The 25,832-nt window shown below is 45.6% G+C and overlaps 1 protein-coding gene across 1 annotated transcript in view; it reads left to right on the top strand.

Annotated features, from left to right (window-relative positions):
• The window catches only part of LMOD1 (leiomodin 1), a 140,740-nt gene extending 115,968 nt beyond the window's left edge, over positions 1 to 24,772 (top strand). The window contains exon 3 of the mRNA XM_069633576.1: positions 22,669 to 24,772. Coding sequence (XP_069489677.1) covers positions 22,669 to 22,695 — 27 coding nt within the window. The 3' untranslated portion in view covers positions 22,696 to 24,772. The remainder of the gene's footprint in view (positions 1 to 22,668) is intronic.
• Positions 24,773 to 25,832: the final 1,060 nt, after the last annotated feature.

The following is a 25,832-nucleotide window of genomic DNA, read 5'->3' as shown; positions in this document are numbered from 1 at the left end:
GGGTGGGATGTGTTGACCCATACTGGCCTCTCACCCCCCTGTGGCATTACCCTGATCTTGGGCCCACCTTAGATACGACATTACAGAATAGATGGGACCCAGGCAAGGAGATGCGTCTGGGGGACTAATATCCAGATGGGAAATTCGTGTCACTGGGAGATGTTCAAGCTAACGTAGGGGCAGGTCCTGTCACGACACTACAATATCACAGTATCAAGGCAGCCTGCAAAAGGAAGTGGCCCTCCTTTCCAAATGCAGGTCTACCCATCAATTTCTAACTTAGATCATGACTTCAGAAGGTTTAGTGGGAGGTATCTCAAGCCTCTACAAAGCAGCCCAATCGCACACCCCATCTAAAAACTCAATGAAAGTTAAGTGGGAGCGGGACCTAGGTGTCTCAATGGAAGATACCCAATGGGCAAAATACTGTCAATAAACTAAATCCATCTCCATATGCGCCAACTTCAGACTGATCTAATTTAAAATACTGAACTACTTACACATTACACCAAATAAAATTGCTAAATTTGACCCCTCGACGAAACTGGTCTGCCCCAAATGTCAGGGCCAAGCGGAGAACTCAATTCATATGTACTGGGCTTGCCCACGATCAAGCAGTTTTGGGAGGAGGTGGCCGAACTAGTTAGTGACATAATCAGTGTCCATATTCCGGCCTCCCCACTGAAATACCTACTTGGGGACATAGGAAATGTCTCAATCAAAACATGACGACTCTTTGTAGTGGCAGGCGCAGTTGCGAAGTTGAATATACTTCGGGCCTGGAAAGCAAGAGCTGCCCCTACCCGACAGGCATGGCTAAAAGACTTAATATACGTACAGGAAACCGAGGAGGCTTATGTCGGGTCTGTCACAGCCTCTTAAAGCAGACTTAAAGACATATGGGCTCCCTTGAGGAGATACTTAAGGACTACCCCTGAATCGTCCGACAATGACTCATTCTGCTTCGAGGATGGTCCGAATCTACCAAGTGAAATATGAAAGTTAATGACATTGCCATATATAAGTTTATATCCCACACTGTCAGCAGTGACCGAGCTTCATGTTCCTTGATTCTTTTCAGTCCTATTCTTTTACCGCCGGGTGTAAATGTTCCGATTTATCCGTATTTGTGCTGTACTTGTAATGCACTTGTCAGCCTTAACTAAAGCTTTTTTTAACAAAAAGAATACTTCTGCATCCAGCTCCTCCTTATGCCAGTGTGTGGATAACACACCACACTCCTCTCCTATGACTAGCTCCTCATTAGTGATGTTGCATGCGAGGAAAGGTTAACAATGAATCACTGTTCTCTTGCCATTAGTTACCCTGTCATCAGGATCAGTCTACCATAAGAACGTGTGTACCCTAAGTGCATGCCCTTACTGTTCACTGGAAGTGTAGAAGAACTGAGTGAGAGTGATGAGGGATAGTGGCAGCAGTCAGGCAATACCTCGGCCATTTTATGCCAACAGAAGAGGAATCCGCCTAACAAACTTATGGTAACCCTTGTCAGTTAAGGGCGGTGGGGCAGTTGCATGAGCACCTAATGGCAATCCTTGGCAGGGGGTAAGCAACTGTGCAGTTTACGGAAATCCTTGGTCATGGGAAAATTATCTGGACAGTATTTGCCAGTCATTGGCAATGTGGTAAGCTTCTGTGTAGATGATAGACGATAGTTATTCTTGGCAACCAGCACAAGCCTCTCAGCATTTGATTTTAATCGTTGTCAGTGGAGCCAATACATGCAATACTGCATTATAAGGCGGGTCAGAAGAAGGACGCAGACACTGATGCCTTTTCAGCTGGGTTTATTAAACAATAATCAAAAGGCCTATCTTTCCCTATTGCTATTGGGTATTCCCTGCCTATATAAATAACTAAGGTGCTTGTCAGTCATCAGGAGGTTACCGAAAAAAGAATAATTCAGCTTTCTAAAAACGAATACTAACTGACCCTACCACTATTCTACCCCAAAATAAGTTCAGGAGCATGTCTCTTTTCTCCTGATTGTCTCTTTCGTAGAGTTCTCCTTTGCTTCAAGGATATACTTAGTAGGCTATTTTTTAAAAGTGTCTCTTGTCAGTTACCTTCTGTACAAGGTCTTGCAACTCTTTCATAAGGTCTTTGGTGTTCCTTCTTCACTCAGGATTGACTTCCAGGAATCCCTTGTAGCTCTCCGTCTTATCCTTTGTCCTAGGCTGATCTGCCTTTTGGATTTCTGCGACAGATACTTTCTTATTGGGTATATGCTTTCTTGACTGCTAATGTTCTCCCCCTCCTGGGGTGATTTGGCTTTACTTACAATCTGCAGCTTTTAAAGTACCTGGTATTTTCACTTTTTCCAAGAGTACTGGGCCTCAATTTCAATAGTCTCTCTTGCAAGCTTAAATAAGATGCTATTTCTTGGAATATTACAGTTCCACTTCATTAACTTTACGTTCCAGTTTTCGTCAGTTTTAGTGGGATGAGTTTCTCCTGATTTGTAGCAAATCCACGCCGGCCTCAAGGCTCTCCCATTGTCCCTGTTACCTTGGTCTCTCCAGGGGAATGTCTCTGGAGCTGGTGCCTGCTTGGGTCTTCTTTCTTCATTCCTGTTCTCCAGCTTCTTGCTTATTCCAGTGTCTCGTTCTCTGTTGGCTGCCTCTCGGTGGTCAGGTATCCCTGCGTGCAACTGGCTGCTTTACTGATTCCTCAGCTGAGTGATTTTGACTTTGTTATTCAGGGGCACTGCCCACTGTGAGGAGCCTGAGGCCGTCCTCACTTCTTTTTCCCCTGTATCCTCCTTTCGGGGGGCCAAGCAAAGGCCATTCCTTTTGGATGCAGACCCTGGGGGTGGATATGCAAGGGAGGATCACCTGGGTGGAGGGAACTTGGGGACTGTTCAGAGGACCTCTTTAGGTGAGACATGGTATTGTAAGGAAGGAATGTTATCAAAGTAAGACAGACACAAGGGGCCACAGTTCAAGGGTGTTTATAGAACCTTATCAAGGGTGTGATAAACGCCTATCCAAGCCTAAATGTAATATGGACGCAAGCTTCAACCATCAAATAATAACAATGCATTCCTAGTTTAGTCAAGTCAAAATAAAAAGGCCTATACTAAAAAAGAAAATATTGTCAATCCTTACCACTAATTTACAAAAATAGTGTGGGGAAATGTTCATGAAAAATAAAGAAGTGTTCACAAAATGATAAGTCCGGATGTTCAGGCCATTGGCGTCCCTTCCCCATGTTTTCAGTATGGGACAATGCGGTTCACTCGAGCATAGCACACTCTGTTACAAGCATCAGGGCCTTCAATGCCCAACTCTCTTCCGTAATCAAAGTCTCTTGGTTCAGAGGGCCTGATGTGTCAAACAAATGAAAGGTTCCTTTCCAAATATTCATATAGGTTGGTGACTCACAGTTGAAGCTAGACCCCCTCGGCCAGGCTCAGATCCCTTTCTCACTAATTAGTCTCCTTCAGCCGGGCTCCGACCAATTACAGTTTGTAATTTTTTTTTGGGGTTACTCACGGTTCGCCCCAGAGCCCCTTCAGCCGGGCTCAGATCTCTTTTTCCTAATTAATCTCCCTCAGGCGGGCTCGGACCAATTACACTTTGCATTAGCTATCAAAGACGTTTGAATGTGCACAGGGTTTGGCTTGACCCGTTGCAGGACCACTTTGATTTCACCATTCACAAATTGTACACCCTTTGATGGATACCATACAGAGACTTTCGAATGAGCACCCACTTGGCGCCGGACCACTCTTTACACGGTATGAGCCTTAGTTTACAAAAGTTCAGGTATTCCCTGTATATTCAATTCACGGTTCGCTCACCACGTACATCTTTGTACTTTGTTCTTTGCAAATTTCTTCATACAATGTTGCTGCTTGCAACCTTCGTTCTAACACAGACTGGTCTGCTATCAGTCTCCCCGACTCACCGGCTGTGCTGACTTTACTGTAGTGGCTTTCTTGTCGGAGCCAAGGGCTGTACCACAGTGGCAATGGCTCCTCACCGCCTCGGTTGTCGATGTGGGAAAGCTTCTGGTACCTTTGACACACAATGCACCTTTCTTCAGCTTTATCTCTGGGTCTTATGTTTCTTATCCACAAGGGTTCATGAAAGTAGCACTTTCAGTCCTCTGAAAAGGCCAAGGGTAATCCCCTCCTTGCAACCCTCTCTGGTCTTGCCGTCTCTCTGCTTGCATTAAACTGCCATCTCAGAACTGCTGTTTCCTTGTGTGTTTTGCCTTGCTCAGAGTGTGCTTTCGTGCTCCGCCTTTTATTCATGTGGGGAAGTGTGAAGGAAATCAGATGTATGTAATTATCAGTAATTGCCTGACTCTGGATGACCCTTGTGTTGGGACATGTCAGGTATATGGCTCGGGTGTTAGTCCATTGTCGCTCACGATGACCTATCTGTGAGAAAGTGTTTGTCTCGGGAAAGGAGGGTTTGAATTCCTAGGTATCCTACTTGGTAGGATGGGGAAAAGGTGTTACAAGGAAGGAGATACCACGTCTCACCCTTCATTGTCCCACTTCCACTCCCCGAGGACCCCTCATCCAGCTGATACTTCCACACTGGTCCACCCCCAGGAACTGTATCCAAAAGCATTAGCCCTGTCCTGGCCACATTGATGACAGATCCCCGGGGACTGGCGGGTGAGACACCTTCAAGTTTCTCAAAGTATCCGTCATTTCCTTTTCATAATAAGCCATGTGTCCCACAAGCCTTTATAGGCTATTGTCAACCCGTTCCCTGTTCTGCCCATATAACATTCCCCAAGTTATACCAGTTTAGTACTGGGACAAAGAAGAGACCAACTAGAGAAGCCCATCCTCATTGTATTAATACACACACACACACACCGACCTCAGCTTAATACTGAGATGAGGAAGTGGACAACAAGAGCAAGACCTGACTACCGTTTCCATAGTGAGCAGTCTAGTCTTTTCTAGACTAATCATGGTGACAGGAACTCTTAATGCTGACAACCTTGAAGAAATTTAGTCAGCTTTGGAGGCAGTGACACAAACTGCTGGGTGTAGGCAGACCTCTCCAGATCAGCTTTGTGGCAGACCTAGTGCTGGAGACCCGAGAAACGATGCAGAGTTTATACAGCAGGAAGCGGTACTGAAGGACGCTGGAAGCCAGTAACATAAAGCAAGAGGGAAGCCCGTGGGACCAAGCAAAGCGGCTGCGGAAGTCCCAAGCTGCAGGAGGAGCATCGTTGGGCAAGCGCAGCCATGGAAAGCTGCTGGGAGAGGAGGTGAGGTATAGCACTGAAAGGAGAGAACTTTTGGTGGTTGAGGACCTCACAGCAAGCTGTAAACTCCGACTGGTGAGTGTACCAAGACGTGGGAACACTGGGCTGGCAGGCAAATGTGTAAAGCAGATAACAAACATTAATTTAAAGCAAACCAAGCATTATTATGAATACCGGAAAACATAAAAGTAAAGTACTTTAAAATACAGAACGAGATCAAAGCAATATTGAGCAATACAGAATACTGTTCAGAGTGAAAGCAAGTTGTGGGCACTTGGGAATAGTGATTATAGTGAAGGAAAGATTGTGAATTTACCACATGCAAAGAACTGTGTAATAAAAGAAATGGAAATCTGCACATGCCAAGAGAATTCTAAGGAACAATACCATATGAAAAAGCAAGCATTGGGCAAAGCCAAGGGAAGCCAAATAAATGTATACTATGAGGAAAACCCATTGGCAAGAGCCAGGAGAAAGTGTAACAAGTGCATTGTGAGCAATGAAGCCACCATACAGAGTGAGGGGAATGTGACACAGGTGGATAAATCAAGGAGCAGTGTCAAGTTGAACGAGTGACCTAACGTTGATGGAAAATCAGCAATATAGGGGGACCGGTTGCGTGACCTGTAATGGGTGGACCGTGTGGTCTGACAACTGCGCCTAGACCAAGTACACCCCTGTATGGAAAAGCCATTGAAAGCACCCATAAAAAAGCTTGTGTTTATAGTGCAACATACGTTTATGTGTTTTAAAGTCAAGAAACAGAACTGTTTACATGAACTAGGGGAAAAGAGCAATATTATAAGAGCTGGGAAGTGTCCCAAGGAATTGTGATTTCTTGAAAATCTGGAAAAATTGAACTCTTGGAGAAGGGAAACCCTGTCCTTTGTGAACTGTTTTGAACTTGGGGAAGGGGAAGCTGATTGCAAACCACGAGCTGGAAGAAGCTCTGAACATTACTTTTAACACTATTGATTTTGATACTTACAACCCTACACATTGTATACAGTTAGACGTGAGTGCAAGTATAGGTTTTGGACGCAGACAGACATTTGCTTTGGACTTCCAGACGCAGACTATCCTTAGTTTCCTTTAGGTAGGGAAATCCCACCAGAGTAAAAGGCAAGATAAGCCTTCCTTACTCCGCCCTGCATTTTGAGTTAAATAAAACTTTGAAGATTAAACCTGATTCTGTTGTCTGTGTCTGCTTCATGATGCCTTCACACCACCACAAAGCTCTCATGGTCACTCCACCACTGCAGCTTGAGTTCTCGTCTCCTTGGCTTCTCCGTCTGCTTAGACCTCTAGCATCTCACTCCTATATCCGGAGCACTTTCGAAAGTCGCTAGCTCTGTGGCTCCCTTTGGCTCCGCCTCTCTCAGCTGTTACACTTTTCAGGGTTCCCCTGCATGTGTATGCCTCTCTCAGCTGCACCACAGCTTTGTGTGTCCTCCTCTTCTAGTTTCTTTGTCTTAGTTAAATGAAGGTCTCCCTTTAAAGCGACATCTCCCCTTTCTTGTCCATACGAATATGTATGATCCTATTATACAATTCTTCATAGTGAATGATCCCATGTATGCCACAATGGGAGATGACTTGGGGAGTTCCTCATAGGACTGGGAGTCCTTGTCTCCAAAGGGGGAGTCTCTCCTGGTGTGGTCCCACTTGCCTAGACCCCTAGGGAGGGTGTTGGGAGCAGGCTCACCTCCCTAGCCTCACAAGGGTGGGCTCCCCCTAGGGGAGAAGGGACACATTCCCTGGATTCTTCATAATATTCAGTAGTATTGTTTGGCTTTGGTGCAAGCACTTTGTCAGTTGTTGGCAATCCTTGGCAAGTGGGAACATACCTGGGTGCACAGGCTGATCGGCACATGGACAAAGTACATGGAAAATGGCATTTGGTTATCCAAACAAGGTTTGGATGTAAGGGATATTTATGCAGGGTGAAAAGTGTATCAGAAAGACATTTCTTGACTCATTTTTGTATCCACAGATTACTTTTGATGTCTCTGACAGAAAGATGGGAGGGTTTAAAGATATCTCACTGTACGTGCATATGTGATAGAAGCTCTACTGAAACTGTCATGAGTGTTATTCTTTTTTATGGCCTTGGTACTGCAGTATAAAAGCAAGATTTTTGTAATGCCTGTTGGTAATTGAGGGTTTTTGATAGCATAGTCGAGCCTTTCTATATCTTATCCTTAGATGATCCATTTGTCTGTAACACTATACTCTTTTATTATTCTAAGACAATCAATGTGAGCAAAGCACTAATAATTACAATCACAAACATTATTATGATCCAAAAAACAAGGTTGGAGTGAGTGGGTAGTATTGGGAACTGAGTTTGACTATTTTAATTTTTTTTATGTTTAACAGTTCCACTGTTTGTTACAACCATTTGCATTATAGGACTTCTATTTAAACTTAAAGCACAGCTCCTCATGTTGCCACGCTATAGTAGTTAAAGCCAACATCCTTTTAACAGTACATCCAGAAAGCCTGGATGACATCCCGCTTGGATGGACTTTAGTTGGCTTTCTCTTCAACAGGAGGGGAAGATGAAGTTGATCCTGCTAGCACTGAAAGTGAATCTCTCAAAGTTGATTTGTTTCTGTAAGTAGAAAACATGATCATGTCCAAGCTCCTAACAGGAAATTCTCTGAATCTCCAACCAATGCATCCATGGGACTCCTCCCACCTACCTTAAAGAGCGCATCACACAATACATTCCAATATTGAACCTCTGGCCTTTGCAGGAACACAGGCTATTCATCCCTAGAACAATGCCAAAAGGGAGGAGATAATACAGCGATCACCCCAAGTCTGTCCAACAGGCGAAGATAATATAGCAATCACCCAGGTTCTGGGTTTATACATGTCTGGTAATGGTGCAAAGGTCTTGATAAGGGCTGTTAGCCGCCACCGCCCATGTATACACCCTCCGACAAGGGGGTGATAGCTATTCACACCCTGGGGAACCATAGTTTTTTTTTTTTTATGTGAGTTGGGGTCTGCACATATTGTGCAAGCCCAAACGCCCATAAAAAAAGAAGATATCCAAAAGGGACTTAAACCCTTTTCCATTTCCATGGTAGTAGCCGTGGGTGGGTGGAGCGCGGGGTCTAGAGCACAACGCTGTGGTCCAGCCATTAAGTGGAGAGGGAGGAGTGTGGGGAAAGGGAGTGGAATATCTTTGAGAAAGGGGGAGGGTGAGGAGATAGGGAGCCAACAGAGGGAGGGCTTTGTTGTCTCCACACAATCAAGATGTTGCCACATGGGGAAGAGCCGTGGGCAGCTGAAAAATGTGAGCGGTGAACTGTGTTCTCGCCTGCATTTCCGCCCACCTGATTGTCTTGGCACCCTTGCCTCGGTGCAACAATTTCAGTCTTGGGCCCAGCTATGTAATAAATGAAGGAGTTCTATTCATGACAGTAGACCTTTTCTAGTTTCAGGCCCCTGCTGAAGCAACGTCTGTACAGGTGAGTTGTAGATAAATTCAGGTGGTTGTAGGTGCGAATAGCTATCACCACCTTGTTGTAGTGTGCAAACATGGCTGGCAATGGTTCACAGCCCTTATCGAGGCCCTTGCGGCATAACCAGCATTTACAAACCCAGATATGGGGGTGATTGCTATATTAGCTTCTCCTGTTGGACAGACTCGGGGTGATCGCTTCATTATCTCCGCCCATTTGGCAGTGTTCCTGGAAAGAGGATGTAGATATCCTCCAATGCAGCTGGTGCATGGAAGGCTAGCAGAAGTTTTGAACAGATGTTGCATAGAACCCCAGTTGAACCAAAAGGTACCAAGCAGCGATCAGAAAAAAAGAACCTCACGGAAGGCTGAAGGCAGTGGATCATAAAACAACGATGGATTCTCATTTTCAAACTTTATTTCATGAGTTTCGGTGAAGTTAGAGATTTGTCTGGAGTGCATTGTGCATGCTTCTCCTGTGGCTTGTACTCTGGGCCATACACAAAATGTCTCTGCTGAACATAGAGGTCTGTAGAACCTGTCTCCTTTGCCATGCAGGGAGCACCACAATGATAATAGGTATATTGAAGAGGGCAAAGACTCTGATATTCTTCTGACTCTTACACTGGGTAGATGTTGGATGCAGTCCTTGTCCTGGTGACGGAATATTAATTAGCAAAAATGGACAGTGGTGTAAGTAATTGGGCAGTAAATGGAACTCTTTAACAATGAGAAACTGTTCTGGTTAGTTGATGGCAATCTATGCCAATGGGTCAGGCGTCTGGGTATTTGATGGCAAATCATTGGCAGTGCCGCAGTCGCCAGTGCAGTTGATGACGATCTTTAGCAATCTTGGATCACATGCTTTGGACATGTTGGTATTCCAACAGATACGGCTGCATAAAAATAAGAACCATTTGCTATGCCTTGCTTGTTTTTTCTGAAGGGCAGGATGGTACTTTAAGTAAATCTTGTAAATTTAGTTGTAGTGGATGGTAAATTCCTGACTACTGCCAGCTCTACGGCCAGTTATGTGGGGCATACCATGAATAACTCTGCGGCTCATACAGAGGATGCTTTGGGTCCTTGTCCACCTCTGCAAGCAAATACTGTACTAAGCTGAGGTGAAGGTACAGTTCGTAAGTGCAGGGCATCTGCTTTCGCCAGGATCTCTTTTTTATCCCTATCATGTTGCCTGAATATTTTTCTGGTGATATATAGTTTGCAGATCTGCAAATGTTGAAATATTGCACAATGATACTTTCCCTCACATTAATAAGGATGTGCTGAAGTCTGAATTTTCACAAACACCTTCTTCTTTTGATATCTGACTCCAAAAGAGAAGTCCAGGAGCTAAATATTTGCACTTGTCGTGATCACGAATATTTAGGGTATTTATTTTACTTATTTATTTTATTTGTTTATTTGTACTGCGCCGAAAGCCTGCAGGCGTCAGGGCACAAACAAGGAGACAAAGACAAGACACAAAGACAAACAGTGTTCACAAGACATTTACGGGATCCGGTATAGTTAGAGCAGTTCTTGGCCTAATGATGAAGACGGATCACCGTGAATTTATTTGAACAGGAAGGTTTTTAACTTCTTCCGAAAAGTGAGGTGGTTGGCCTCCAGCCTAAGGCTCAGCAGCAGTTAGTTTCAGCTTACCGCTTTACGGTTAGGGAAAGCTCTTCCCATGCCGTATTCTTTGTTCCTTTTATAAAACCCTGGGCTTCTGAACTTAAAGCTCGGCTGGGGTTATAGAAAGTGATCTTAGATTTCAGATACGCAGGTGCTTTTCCGTACAGGGACTTGTGTGTCAGGGTCAATGATTTAAAGTGTATGCAGTCTTTGATTTTCAACCACTGAAGATCGCGTCTGGCTTCACCAATATGTTCCGTTCTTGTTTTTTGTTTGATGGTTCTGATCGTATTGTTTTGGATCAGTTGAAATTTGAGCATACTTTGTTTATTGGCTCCTGCAAGGAGTGCATTTCCATAGTCCAGGCGTGATAAAATAGTAGCTAGGGCTATTGTATTGCAGTTTTTCTCACTTAGAAATGGTTTCATTGCTTTGAGCCATCTGATGTAGCAGGCACAATTTTTACTTGCCTGCATTGCTTGGGCATCTGCATTCAGAGATGCTTCTAATGTCATGCCTAATGTTTTAACTTTACCCGAGACGTCAATGCGGGATTCTTTAATTTTAAATGATTGGTAGTCTGGGGTGAGTTTGGCCCGCGCCTGGTTGGAGCAAAAGACCATGAACTCGGTCTTATTGCTATTTAAACACATCCAGTTGGTATCCATCCAATCTTCTATGCTGTTGTAGAGGTCTTTAATTTTAGTACTATCCTTGTCGTAATTCCCACTCGATTCCATGACCAGCTGAGTGTCATGAGTGTAGTTGGTGAAAAACACCTGGATATGATCTAACAGTTTGCATAGCAATCATATGTATAAGTTGAATAGAAGTGGAGAGAGGCTGGCGTCCTGAGGGACACTGCAAAAGATGCTGGATTCAGATGAGAATTTGTCTCCCCAGTGTACTCGGGAAATTATGTCCGCAAGGAAGAAAGACCACCATCATATTGCTTCCTTAGAACAGCTACTTTTTCCCATGCATGTTGGAGTAGCTGATGGTCAAGCAGGTCAAATGGTGCGCTAAGATCAAGTAGGATCAGTAGGCCCGCCTTGCCCTTGTCCATAATCTCTAACATTTTCGTCTGTAGATCAAGCATTGCTGTCTCTGTGCTATGGACAGGCCAAACGCCCGATTGTTGAGGGTGCAGAATCTCGTTACTTTCAACGTAATCCTGGAGCTGTGCAGTTGCGATCTTGTCAATAACTTTCAGAGTGAAATTACAGTTTGTGATAGGTCTCAAGATGGTAGGGTCACGTTGGTCTAAGTTGGGCTTTTTTTACCAAGGGTGTAACAGTGACCTTTTTATATTTCTTGGTACTATTTGATCTCAACATTTTTGTGAGTATTGGTGCAAAGATTTTCAAGAATGGTTTTAGGGGGAAGTTTGTTTTCTGCGCAGGAGGACGGTTTCACAGATGCCAAGGTTCTCAGCATATCTTCGGTGGAGATTTGCTGGAAGTGGAATTTCTCCTTGCAATCAATAGTCATTGTTGCTACAGGTTGGTAAGGTTTGGATTTATTAGTTTGGGCGAGGGTTGTTTGTTCTCTGGCTTTGGTAATTTTATTAGTGAAGGCTGGCTGCGTATTTTCACATTTCAGTTTGGGATGGTGTAAAAGCAGGTTATAATGCCAGTTGCTTGTCTATTGACATAAGGACCTCGAAGAGTTTACCTGCTGAGTTGGAAGAAGCTTTGATTTGACTGTTAAAGAAGTTCTTCTTTGCCTCGTTGATATTTTATTTGTAAGATTTTTCTACATTTTTCCAGCTAATCTTATTGCAAGCGGTTGGATTCTTTAGCCATCGTGTTTCACTACACCTTTTTTCCTTTTTTTGGATTGCTAATTCAGTGGTAAACCATTTTTGATGATTAGGATTGGGTCTAACAATTTTATTTCGCAGAGGGGCTTTCTGATTTGTAAGAGTAAGCATCTGCTGGTCATATTTAGCAATGATAGTGTCACATGAGTCATCTTCCTTAATATCGGCTAGGATATCGTTCATACAGTGTTCTAAATCAGATCTTCCAATTTCTTGAAGCTACAGGAGAGGACTTTCTTTGCTTCATTCGCCATTTTCTTTAGCGCCATTGGTATCGTTAATGCAAAGGATACTTTAAAGTGGTCTGTCCAAATACAAGGGGTATTCACGTAGCTGTTTGTCTCTAGGTTATTGGTTATAATCCAATCCAGTTGATGTCCATTTGGCATGGTAGGATCAGAGTTCATCACGTCAAAATGGATTTTGTGCAAAGTTTTTTCTAGAGTGATGGTTTCTTTGTCATTTGGGTCCCCACGCCATCGGTTTAAGTCTCCGAGGATTATCGTGGATTTATTTTGTCCTTTCAAAGAGTTGGCTAGGTGAGAGAGTTCGTCATTAAACTCAGAGACGAGGGAGGGAGGTCTGTAGATTAGTATTAGGTTAATGCAATTGTTATTTGTGGGATAGTATTTCAGATGTAGCGTCTCGCATCCCAAACATAGGGATGTGGATGGAAATATTGGTAGGGAGTCCCTTGTTATTATGGCTACCACAACCCCTTTCCCGCTGACTCTGTTGGTGTAATAGATAGTGAACCCCTTTGAACTGCAGAGGAGCAAGTTGGTCCTATGGGTCTTGCAACCATGTCTATGTAATACACATGATGTCAATGTCCTCTGTCAGTATAAGGCCGTGAATGCATAGGCCATGCTGGTTGAGGGAGTGCGTATTCAGTAAGCATATTTTTAAGTCTTTGGTGATGGGGGGAGCCAAGATTTCGTCTTTAGACTTTATTTTTGTAGTAAGGTGAGATGGAGCATTAACGTGCAGGGTTCTCCTATGTCGTAAGCCAACTTTTCCTGAGCACTTGGCAGAACGGAAACACAGATTCCCGACAGCGTGTTCGCTCACGGCTCCGGTCCTGGATCCGCGTGAACCTCTCCCCTTCTTCACCTTGGTGCGTTCGTGCTGCATGCAAAACTGTTTGTCACACGCACTGAACGCATTCACTTGGCAAATGAAAACGCCTCACAAAATAGTACTGCGCGCATTTCACGCTGTATAAATTTAATCAAACACACAGCCAAACATTAGTATAAACCGAGAGATAACCTGTCCCCCACTTATCTGTGAGTGAGCAGCTAAAAGAAAGAGGGAGGGACCCAGACTGGATGTAGGTCATAGGGGAGCCTGAGTCACGATTGGTGGAAGCTGGAAGACACAGGACTACACAAATCAAGGGACTTGTGGGGATTTGTAGTCCCTTGAAGGTTTATTTAGTTTGAATGGGAAAAAAAGAAATGTTTATGTTTTTTGAAAAGCTGTTGAGGAGCAGAATTAAAGAAAGTTAAGCATAATGCTCGCCTCCGGTCTTGACATAGAATCCACCTTGTGATTTATGATGCACAGAAATGATGGATTGAGCTTGGCGCTCACTGGATGCCCGACGGTATGCATCAAGGAGCAGTGGCTATCATTTTTAAAGATCTTGCAAAATCCGCGATGCGCTTCCACTACCAGCCATCCGTATTAGGGAACAATCAAATGAAATAATGAATCTCAACTGTGTGATTGCTCCTGGAACACTCGGACCACTGAAGCGTTCCTGGCAAAGGGGAAAAAGGAAAAAGTCTGAATTGGCCCTATGTGATTCTGCAGGCCAGAGAGTATGGTTCTGTATGGCTATTTGCCTCCTAGGGGACACGTTGCCAGAAAGTGTATTTGTGTTTCAGGAATTCTTTTAATGGAAACTCATGAAATGTCCCAGCTTACTCTGAACTACAAAGTACCCCACTATTGCAATTCCTGATGAATATGGGTGGCAGCAGAAATATAATTTTCGAAATACAAGCCCCACCCTGCCCCCCTGTGTCTAGATCCCAGGTGGAATGGCAACGAGACATTGGTCATGGTTTATATGAAATGCAATGGTGGAAGGTTTGTCTGCTCGCTAAGAGAGTGAGTGACCAGAAATTCATGTCATAAACTGATACAAATCAAGCTTCTGAAGAGTGCATACCTCTATCCTGTACACACAGCCTGCTATGCTCATAATGGGAGTACACTATATTCTAGATACTCTCCAAAAAATGCTATTTGTTATCATGTGTTTTGGTCATGTCCATTTGTGGCCTTTATCTGGCCCCAGATTTTGATTGAGTTACAGACGTGACAAGGTCCCCTGCTGGGATTCGGAAGAGGCTAGCGCAGTAATCCTAAAACCCTCCAGGTCGCCTCTGCAGCACCCTCTGCTCGTGGCATGGGGAAGTCAGATGGCACGCATGATGGCAACCAATGCACATAAAAGAACTGCGCACCAGTTACCCAGGCCACCTAGGGTGTTTCCATGGAGCTGACAGGAGAGGACTATGTCTCCTGTAATCCCTGTGGTGGAAAACCCGGACCAGGAAACCACATTCATTGTTACAGGATAACTGTGGGAGGATTGGGCCAACCCACAGAGGTGCTTTCCATAGAAGAGGGAAGACATCACAGGAGAGCCTTCAAGCTCTGCCCACAAGAGAGGAAAAACGGCACCTCCTGCCATTCTTAAAATCAAAGTGGAGGAACAGATATTACAGCCTCCCTCTTTTTGCCTCCCAGGCAACTTGTCATACACAGATTCACCTGAGGAAAACAGGAAACGGCCAAAGCCAGCATTAGATGGTGAGAAGCCCCCAGCAACAGATAGGGAGCCATCGGGGCAACAATCAGACACAGAGAGTCAGGGCAGACCCATGGAATGCAAAATGGCTTCCCCTGCTATTGTAGCCTCTGTTTCGCTTGGCACAACCACAGGAGAGTTGCAGGAAGGAATGTTCTGCATTCAATTACAGTGGAGCCCTCCCCTACAGTAACAGCTACAGCCTGTTGAAGAATTGGTTGGAAGAGGTGACAAGCTTCATGAAAGAACCAGAGTTGGAGACAGAAAGCATGAATGGGAAGTACACCGACAACGAGGAACTGGTTAGAGGTGATCCCCCAATGTGAAGGGGAGAAATCCACCATATAATGTGGTACAAGCCTGTGGCTTGGCGATGAGGACAGGAATAGCCCACGCTCTAGGGGGAAAACTAAAGTGTAGAACAGGTGGTCGGGGGCTAGATTTTGGGGCATGTACACTTTGCTAGCACAGATACTTTGCTCAGCCCAGCACTCGACCAGCCTGCAATCTATCTTAGAACCGCATAGATTCCCAAACATTTGTAGACACTGTGGTAAAGGACTTCGTACGAGATTTGGACATATGCCTTTGATAAACCACTCTGTACACTTTATATTTGACTAAGACTTGGCTGTTGATCCCCTAGGCTGTCCTTCTACAGAAAATTGCAAGGAGTAAACTGGAGCTAGTTTCTGTGTGTATTTGTGAACCTGCCGAGCGATATCTATGGTTTTACCAGTTTGGCTTAACAGATGGTGTTGAAGCATTTTTTTGACTTGGAATGCTAATACACCACTGGGTAAACCCCACTTGTTTTACTTAAATTATATTGTGTAATAAATGTGATGAATCCTACTAAGGCCTATTATGAACACTCAACTCTTGAAGTATATTTGGCAACTGCTTAAGACCTTCCTCACTTCATTTACTGGGTATTCTAATCCCAGAAGCTAGCAAGTGGCCTGATTCCACGTGTGACATGTGTGCCAGTGCTGGTTTGTCAGACAACATCAGTGTGCATTCTGGAACTTGTAGTTTTGCCATTTCCTTTATCCTTATAGTACTACACATCCAAGAATGCAAAATGCTAACAGCTAAAATGTCCAGACAGGCCGAAAATCTGAAACACGGCATTGGGCCATTAACAAGCTATGTATGTTTAGCAGACAAGAGACTCCTCAGTCTGTAGAAAATATAGACAAGTAGAGATTCACTGATGCATACCCTGGGTCTCAACAGTGCAATTAAGAATGTCTGAACTTGGTGGATCAAGATGGCCGCCGAGCTGGGAGCACCGTGAGAGTTTCTCCTCCGACCCTCTGGACCATAATCAGGACAAATTAACACCCTGCAGCCCTACCCAGGCATAAATGACAGTGTGACCCCCACCGGGAACAACAATAGCGTGGAATTAGGACACTGTAGGCCAGTGGAGCAGACAACATGGGGCTGGCATAGCGGAGCTCCAAAGGAGTCAGCAAGCTCCCGAAGTGAGAGACCCAAGAGAGGGGAAGCCAGGAAAACGAAGATCAGCGGGGAAACACACCAGTGTGGAATAAGCAACCACTTTCCACTCCACTTCCCTCCAATCGAGAGAAGTGTGGAGCAGGCACATTGCGACGGAGGGGCCCTTTCCCCAGTGAAAGCAGAGAGTGTTGCAGCTGGATTCTAGGGGGGAGTGTGGCCAGGAGGAGGCGGGAATGGAAGCAGAAGACCAAGCAGAGTGTCGGAGCGTGCGAAGTGGGGGCCGTCAAAGGAAGTAGGCTCAGAGCCATACGAGGAGGAGCCGACAACGGAGAGCCTTGAAGCCAGCAGGAGAGAGCAAGTAAGGAGGCGCAGGGGAGGAGGTCCAGGGAAAAAGGAGAAGGGGGAAGCCCACACACCCCACCGTCCCACCCCAGCACAGTGAAGGAAGGGGGAGGCGCCCCCCCGGCATAAGTATGATGCCTGGGACGATTGGGATAAGAAATCACTCTGGATTTAGGGGAGCGTGGGCAGCCCACTGGCCCACAACATTACTGAATTAGTGCAAGAGGGCTCAGAACAGGCCCGGACGGATGCACATGCAGAGCTGGTGAGTCAGTGAACCCAACACAAGGGGCACGGACACACAGTGAGCAAAGGGGCATGGGCTCCCGTAAAGCCTGCTCAGGGCAGAAGACGTTTGAAGACCCAAATCAGACTGGGGAAGAACCAGTGAAAAGAAGCCAAGGAAGGCGTGGTGCCACAGCAAAGCGCCAGCAAGACGCAGATCCCTAAAGGGGGGGAGACCACTTAAACGCACAGCAAAACCACTGATTGAACTAACCCCAAACCCAGGAAGTGAGCCAATATGTCCAAGGCAAAGGGGAAGGAACACTCCTCCGCAGGTAAGGGAGCCAAGAAGCTCCAGGACTCTAATCTACATAGGACGTGCGGCCACGTGACAGAACCTCCCCAGCAGCAGGAAGCAGGGGGAGAGTAGGAAGGAAAAGGCGACTTCACTATGCAGGAGGCAGGGGGTGAAGTGGTAACTACAGGGCTACTGAAGCAATTCTTTACAGAATTTGGAGACAGGCTAACAGATACAGTACAGAGGCAGATGGAGAAGACAAGGGAGGACATTGCGGAGGCACTCCAGGAGATCAAAAGGGACGTGGGAAAGATTGAGGAGAGTGGACACAAAAGAAAGGGCGATCCAGGACTTGGCTGATGATGCAAGGAAAGTAGACACTCTATTGGACCAACTAGCCATAGCGACTCATAACCTCGAACTCCAGGCGGAAGACCAAGAAAATAGATCCAGAAGATCCAACATACGAATAAAAACCCTGCGAGAGGAGTGTCAGACAGGGAATTGAGAGGAGCGATCGCCAGTGTCTTCACCAACCTACTGGACACTGAGGGTCAGGAAGAGGACCATATTGACACAGTGCATAGGGTCGGGCCCAGGAGAATAGAGCCCGGAGCCAGACCAAAGGATGTGCTGGTGGCGATCAACGACTATCTCACCAAGGAACAAATCCTGCAGGCAACCAGGAAAGCGAATCAAGTAACGTACAATGCGTCTGAGATTCTCTTGTTCCAAGACCTCGCGTAGATGACACTGAACAAGAGGAGGAGGATGGCCCCAATAGTGGGGGCACTGAGAGACAAGGATATAAAATATAGGTGGACTTTCCCGTTCGGAATGACCTTCGAGTGGCAGGGGAAGCAGAGGAGGATAGAAACCCTTGAGGATGGAGCGAGACTACTGGGCATCGACGAAGAGGAACCCAGCCCGAGCGGGCAAGCAAGCAAGGTACAGGTGGCGCCAAGGAGCTGGGCATGGTCATCGGCCAAGGGCAGGAAAGGAAAGAGGGGACTTCAACCTCAATTAAAAGAGCCGAAGACCTGAGAGAGCCAAGGGTATTGTGCCTTTGCAGGAGGAGAAATAACTGGGGTGGGTTTGGGGGGAGAAGCAAACTTATCATTTAAGTGAGATGCCTGGGGAGGGCATTTAAGGTGGGAGCACAACGAGGTCTCGGGAGGGGGAAAGGAGGGTGGACATCTTGGTACCTGCAGGGGCACATGACGGGGATTGCAAGGGGCTCAATTCTCGAAGGGGAGGTTCGAGGGGGGCTGGAGACCTGTTGAGCCCCCCCAGCATTAGGGGGGGAAGTTGGGAGGGAGGTTCGGATGGGGGAGGCCCTAAACATAACATGATGGTCCAACAAGACGGATGACAGAGAGGGAGAGGAGGCTTAAAATCGTCTCCATAAACATAAATGGGTTAAATTCCCCAATGTAGAGGGGAAAATTGGAGAGATACTTACATTGGGAAAAACCAGACATTCTGGCCCTTCAGGAGACACATGTCCAGCTTCGAGACAGGGACCGGGTGCGTATAAGGGGATTTAGTCAGATAAACCAGGGGAATGATAAAGCTAAAAGAGGGGGAGTCTTGATAGCCCTCCAGAATAACCTAGATTTAATGATTGAGGGAATGGAGAAGGACCCACTGGGGAGGTATATAGCGTTGAACCTGAAGTCACAGGGGGAAAGTTACACTATAGCCACGGTATACGACCCGAACAAAGGCCAGGACCACTACCTGCAGGGGACCCTGAATTGACCTGAGATGTTCACCAAGGGCCCGAGCATACTAACTGGGGACTTCAATATTGCGTGGGATACGAGCAAGGATAGAAGCAGAAGGACGCACAGGGAACAGGGGGTCCTTCAAAGGAGCTAGTGGTGAAAATGGAGCGACTCAGGGTGGTGGATGTATGTAGAGAGAGAGAGGGAGACAAAGATGGGTACACCTTCTACTCGCACGTGCATGATTCCTCATCTAGGATAGATTACGCATGGGTGTCACAGGCTTTGCTAGGTCGGGTTTCTGGGATGGACGTGGGATCCATGGCACTTTCGTACCAGCCACCTATAACACTGTTGATCGGGAGGAAGGGGGACCCCCGGGAGTGTGGGGATGGTGATACCCCATCCAGCTATTGAGGGGACACCTCACAACAGATAAGGTGGGACGCATTCAAGGCAACCATCAGAGGAAGATCATAGCACTGAAGGCAAATAGGGACAGGGAGATGCGGCGCGTAGAGCAGGAGTTAGAAGACAGGCTGAAACAGGTAACGGCACGAATGAGGGAGGGAACAAGCAGACATAGTAAGAGAGAATATAGGGCCTGGGCAGAAGAGAGGTCCCTACTGGCTCTTAAACAGCGGTATTACATCAAGGCAAACAGGGCAGGCAGGCTATTGGTGAGGATGTTGAAAAGGAAGTAAAAGGCTAAGACCATCCTTCGGATACGGAAAGAAGAAGGAGGAGTGAGCACGAATATGGATGATATAATTAGGGAATTTTGGAAATTTTACTCTAAACTGTACACCTCTGAGGGGGCGTCGGCAGAGGTGCAGGAGGAGTACCTAGCAAACAGACGACCCCTCGCACAAATTACCACATATGAGAGGAGGGAACTTGAGCAAGAGATAACAGCAGGAGGAGGGCTATTATCTCTCTACCTGTGAACAAATCCCCAGGTCCGGACGGGTTTCCCACAGAATTCTATAAGACCTTAAAGGAGTGCTTGATACCACACATAGTAGCCCTCTACAATGCAATTGGGAGCTTGGAAGCCGTCACATCATCAATGGAGGAATCAAAAGTAGTCCTGCTCCCTAAGCAGGCAAGGATCCCTCGGCATGCGGCTCTTATAGACCAATCACTCTCATCAATGTGGATGCCAAGATATATACCAAAATCTTGGTGACCCGCCTCGAAGATATTCATCCCAGGTTGATCTCTCTGGACAAATCTGGATTTATTAAAGGGAGGCAGACGGGTGACAACACTAGGAGGGTTGCCCACCTCATAGACATAGCTAACAGGAAGCGATCACCGGCCTTGCTGATTGCCATAGATGCCGAAAAGGCATTCGACAGTGTCGAATGGCAATTTTTATTTCTTGTACTGCAGAAGATGGGGTTTGGGGCAAGGTTTATCTCTAGAATTAGGGCTAATTATAAACACCCATCTATATGCTTGGCTATCAATGGCCAGCTCTCTCCTGATATCAAGATTACGCGGGGCACGAAGCAGGGATGTTCGCTATCACCCCTCCTATACGCTCTCCACTTGGAGCCACTACTAGATGCCTTCAGGGCACAAAGCGAGATAAAGGGAATAATCTATAGGGGCACAGAGCACAAAGTAGCTGCTTTTGCGGATGACATGCTCCTAATTATAATGGAAACGGAAAGCTCTCTTAGAGCCTTGGGTGGGAAATTAAAGGAATGTGGGGCAGTTGCAGGCCTGAAAATGAACACCCATGAATCAGAAATATTAAACTTGACTACTCGGCTGAATAGGGAAATGGCGCTTAGAAATGATTATCCATACAGATGGGTGCAAAAAGGTTTGAAGTACCTGGGGGTATATCTCACCAAGACCGTGGAGACAATGGCGTAAGCCAACTACCCACTGCTTCTGGAGAACATTAGAAACAAATTAGTAGACTGGGGACTGCTTAATGCTCCCTGGTTAGGCAGAATCAACCTGCTTAAAATGGTGGTGCTTCCCTGGCTGTTATACCACTTTACGGTCCTTCCAATTCAGGTCCCCCGGACCTTCTTTCGAGCCCTACAAAAACACACAGGCAGGTTTGTATGGAACCAAAAGAAACCTAGGGTGGCAAGGCAAGTAATGATGTTGCCCAGAAGCAGGGGGGGATTCGGTCTGCCTGACTTCAGGGTCTATTACTTGGCAGCACAGACGAGGGTCTTGAGGGACTGGTTGAGGGACGACCAGGGAAAACTGTGGAGGGCAATGGATGAAGATAGACAGGCCTGGGGGCATGCATAAGTGCGGCATAGTGGCAGGATTGGAGGAGCCATGGGATGAGCTTGTGGAAAAAGCCCGATTTACAACATTCCCTTCCCCATGCATGCCCATTTTTGACAACCCACAGTTCTCGCCGGGGATGGGAGACAGAGGCTTTTGGTCATTGAAAGCGGCAGGGTGCCACAAAACTTGGGACATGTTTGAGGGGAAAGAAATTAAATCCTTTAGTCAATGCCAGGAGTCCTTTGAGCTGCGGGAAGGAGAAAGGTTCAGGTATGTCCAAATAAGGTGTTGGGTGATGCAGGCCCTGGTGAGGAGAGGAGCGACAAGGGCTTTGACCCAATCGAAAAGTACCTAATGACTGAAACCAGAAACACCCGCATTGTGGGAGCCATAAATTAATATGCAAAGCAAGGGGAGGTGCCGGGGCAAGGCTATATATGGATAGGTGGGAGAAATCAACGGGTAAGGAGATAGAGGAGGAGGAGTCGCTTAAACTCTGGGCATGTATGCCCAAGCTGACAAGATCCCTGCAAACACATGTAATGTGGGTGAAGCTGATCATGCAGTGGCACCTGACACCGGAGAGGATCCACAGGAGCTATGCCTCAGTCCCTAGGATGTGCGGGAGGGAATGTGGAAGGGTGCGAACCTGGGGCCATCTCTGGTGGGAATGCCAAAATGTGAGCAGTTCTGGGACATGGTTTATGGTGCAATTGAGGTGTCCCTGGGGATCAAAGTCAAGATGGTTTCGCTGGGAATGGGGGTACTGCTGGAGGAGCTACACACTAAAGCTGAACGGAAAGTATATGTGCTAAAGTTGATAGCAAGGGCACTTACCTTGGCGTAAAACTGGAAGTCAAAAGACCCCCCCCCCACAAGAACATGAGTGGGTGGGCAAGATGTGGAACTTTTCGGCACTCAAATGGGTGATCTACTCGCTGCAAGGAAACCATCAGGGCTTCCTGGAGGATTGGTCAAAGTTGATGGGATACCTTCAGCAGGGGGCAGGAATGGTTTGGTGCCTGAGGAGAATGAGACTACTGAACTTAATCTAGAGGTTTAAGGGCAATATTAAGGGGCTCATGAACTGGAACTGGGATGTCATCATGGAAGGCGCGGGCGAGATGACAGGAATGGATGGACATGAGGTTGTTCATGTTTTGTATTCTTTGTTCAAACTAATAAAAACTTATTTTAAAAAAAGAATGTCTGAACTTTAACGTATTTTCAAATGCTCAATGTGTATTTTCTGCTATATAAAACAACAAAATAACTCTGAACGTTTTTTCAGGTGCTAAGCAACCTTAATCATCTTGTGTTATCTCTTTGCAGGTAGAGGTGCCAAAATTACTGCAATAAACACCAAAAAAGCAATTCTAGGAGGAAGATCTCATCCCCATAAAAATACATTATTAACATTTTATTTCAAGCTAATTGACCAGTAACTTGGAATTGACGTGGAATGCTGTGGCCTGGGCCGGCGGCCCACACCAGCAGTGGGCCAGACTTTCTGGAGCTTTTCCTCTGCACGGATTAATGGGATATCTATGTTTCTCAAATCAAATGTGTGCTTGTCCAGCATTTTCTGGACTATACGGCGACGAATGAGCATTATTTATTTATTTCCAAAGAATTTTTGTTCCAATTGGGGATTATTTTGTACCCTATAGTATTTGCATAACAACGATATGCATATTTACATCAGAGAAAAAAAGGGCTACTGCAAATGTTGACATATGGACTATATGTTTCTTGAAAGCTTCTGTTGGATGTTAGCAAGTTAGGAAGAGTTTTGAACTTGTGTGTGAAGGTAGTGACGGAGAATGATTAACTAAATTTATACACCTTTTCACTAGGCGTCTTGCAGGGCATGTTGACTAGGTGACACTTTGGAAAAGCAATGTGCTCTTGCTGAACTGACTGTAGGAATGAGGCCTTGGCTAATCAGTGGAATATTCATGGAAGGATCTGGAAGCATCTGCTGTCTTATTACCATGCATACAGCACATTGGGGAAACATGTTCACCAATACCGGAGGAAGAAGACACATTGAAGCTAAGGGTCAGAAGACAATCATTGCAAGGGTGTGTTAACTGCCTCCATTATAAATGACAAGGGTTTCCATTATGTTATCCTTCTGCAGAGATCAGCAGCCAATGATAGTCAAGCGGGCCATTGTGCATTGATCACTGCTTCGTCATTCAGTCTTAATTATACAAACGTGTCTTACTGTGATAATAAGGATGATGGTGACAATCGAGAATCTAGACAGGTTTGTGCTCCGAAGGTCGCTGTCTTAGATCGCCTTGGAACGCGCCATGCTCAAAGACAATATTTCCGCTGCTGCCTACAGTATAATGTATAGTGGACTAATCCCAGTCCTTCCGGTCCTTTGCATGCAACCTATATGCAGGAGGTGTAGCAGGGAAGCATGGACCTTTAGTGAAGACATGTTGCATGTTCCTGCAAATCGCAGCAAGCAGGTATGGCTGCTTGTTTGCTCATTGGCTTTTTTTTTTTTATTGGACCTTGTTTTTTCAAGTGTCAATCAACACCTGAGGGTGGTTTAGTCTTTACAACTTGACTTTGTGTGTTGCTTTGTCCATTCCTCTCTCTGAACTGTAAAGGGTAGCGGATGCACACAAGCTCATTGTACTGCACTACGTCTCAATGGGCACCTATAGAGTTCCACCACATGTACCGCGGGCCCGTGCACAGCATTGCACATTTTCATCTAGCAAATTAAGGTACTGTATATATACACCAAAGAAAGGCAATCTATCAGTGATACAATTATCAATGTCTAGGTTTTGAGAAGAGACTACCAAGTGATAAGGGAATCTTCTTCAGGTGACAAGAGTGCATTCTTAAAACCACAAACTCCACATATGTGTCAAAGACACAACCACTTTTGTTGTAATAGTTACCAAACAAATTATGTTTTACAAGATTTCAGTTGGAATTTCATCTAGCGGGTGTCACCAGTACATATGGTATGTTCATGAAGGACAATGACATTGTCGTCTAATGCATGGATGAGTCAGATGAACAGAAGTGTCTATGTACCAGTCAGTTACAATCTTACAGTTTGTGTGAAGAGGTTTTGTTTTGTCCACATGAATACATTCCCAGAGAACAGTTGATAAGGTCATGGAAATCATCAAATCGAATGTCGCTGCTTCTGCTGCAACTTACTTGCTTGATCCTAGCAAAACTTAGTGGGACGACTGCGCATTGTCAGTCCTACAGGAGGTAACATGAAAACAGAACAATAGAAGGTAAGACAAGCTGGTGACTAAAGAAAACGTTGCAAACTTATCGGCAGGATATCTCCTGTAGCAAGGTTACACTAGGAGTTCTACTGCCTGCAGGAATGTGTTCTTGGCTTCTACTGGGTTGGCTGCAATTCACTTCAATTAAATTTTACAATCACCAATTTGAACCTCCTATTCTTTGAAGTCCCATTTATTACCTTGTTTATTGTTCAAACCTGTCTGATTGTTTAGCATGTAAAGTATGTGGACTGAGATGTGTTTGAAGCTTTTGAACTGTTCTGGAGTTCAGCTAGCTTCATGATCAAACTGACTGCTTCCTAACAAACCAACCTCTAAACCGGATGTCTCATTGCTATTGAACTGCACGCGGTACAGAAGAAATATGGACGTTCGATCACCAGGTGTAACTTTGCTTGTTCCAATTCAGGAAGCTCTTTATAACACTGCCAAACTGTTCAATAACCCCCTGTCTGTAGCTGGACAACCCTCTTCCTTATTCCATCAGTCGAACAGTTGACTGATGGAACAGTTAATCCATCAACATTAAATCTGCCTTCAATGAAAATCTTCCGAAATTGTGATCTGGATGTGACTATCGGCCAGGTGCAACATTACTCTACCAAACTCCATATCACCCCAACCTGGTCAGCCTCCTCACTCTTTACCGAACATAACTCATGCAACATAAAAGAAAATAGATATCTATTGGTATACACATTATATTATTCTATTAGTGGCAAGAACGAGCATGACCATTCCTGCACCATATGGCTCCTCATATATGTCCCTGTGGTTTAGGTTTCCTACAAAGGTAACTTAAAACTACAGTAGGTTCTCTAGCTCCTACTGAGGTGATATACATAGTGTTGGTGGGCCGACCCTGCCGGCAACGGCCCTCCATCCAAGTTAAGGTCCCGAGCAAAATGAAGGTCCCTTAACATGGGAGGCAGTGCTGTTACCGTCAGGGTCAGCCTGCCGCCGAGGTATATATCTCCATTAACACCCTTGTAGTCTATTTCTATGTGGATGACCATGAAGTGATCAACAAAGAAACAGACTTCAGAAACTTAGGCGCGGCCTGCTGCACACCACAAGGTAAATGTTCTTTTTTTTCCTCCACATTAAACACCCATAGCATCTGCATAGGAAACTACATGGGGGTGAAGTGGTGAGGGGGAAGCGGGGAAGGGAATGGGGTGCTGGCTAGCAGTACTCAGGCTG

Source organism: Ambystoma mexicanum, chromosome 13 (genome assembly GCF_040938575.1).
Source record: "Ambystoma mexicanum isolate Mex_15411 chromosome 13, UKY_AmexF1_1, whole genome shotgun sequence".
Lineage (NCBI taxonomy): Eukaryota > Metazoa > Chordata > Amphibia > Caudata > Ambystomatidae > Ambystoma > Ambystoma mexicanum.
This window is presented reverse-complemented; position numbering and strand designations above follow the sequence as displayed.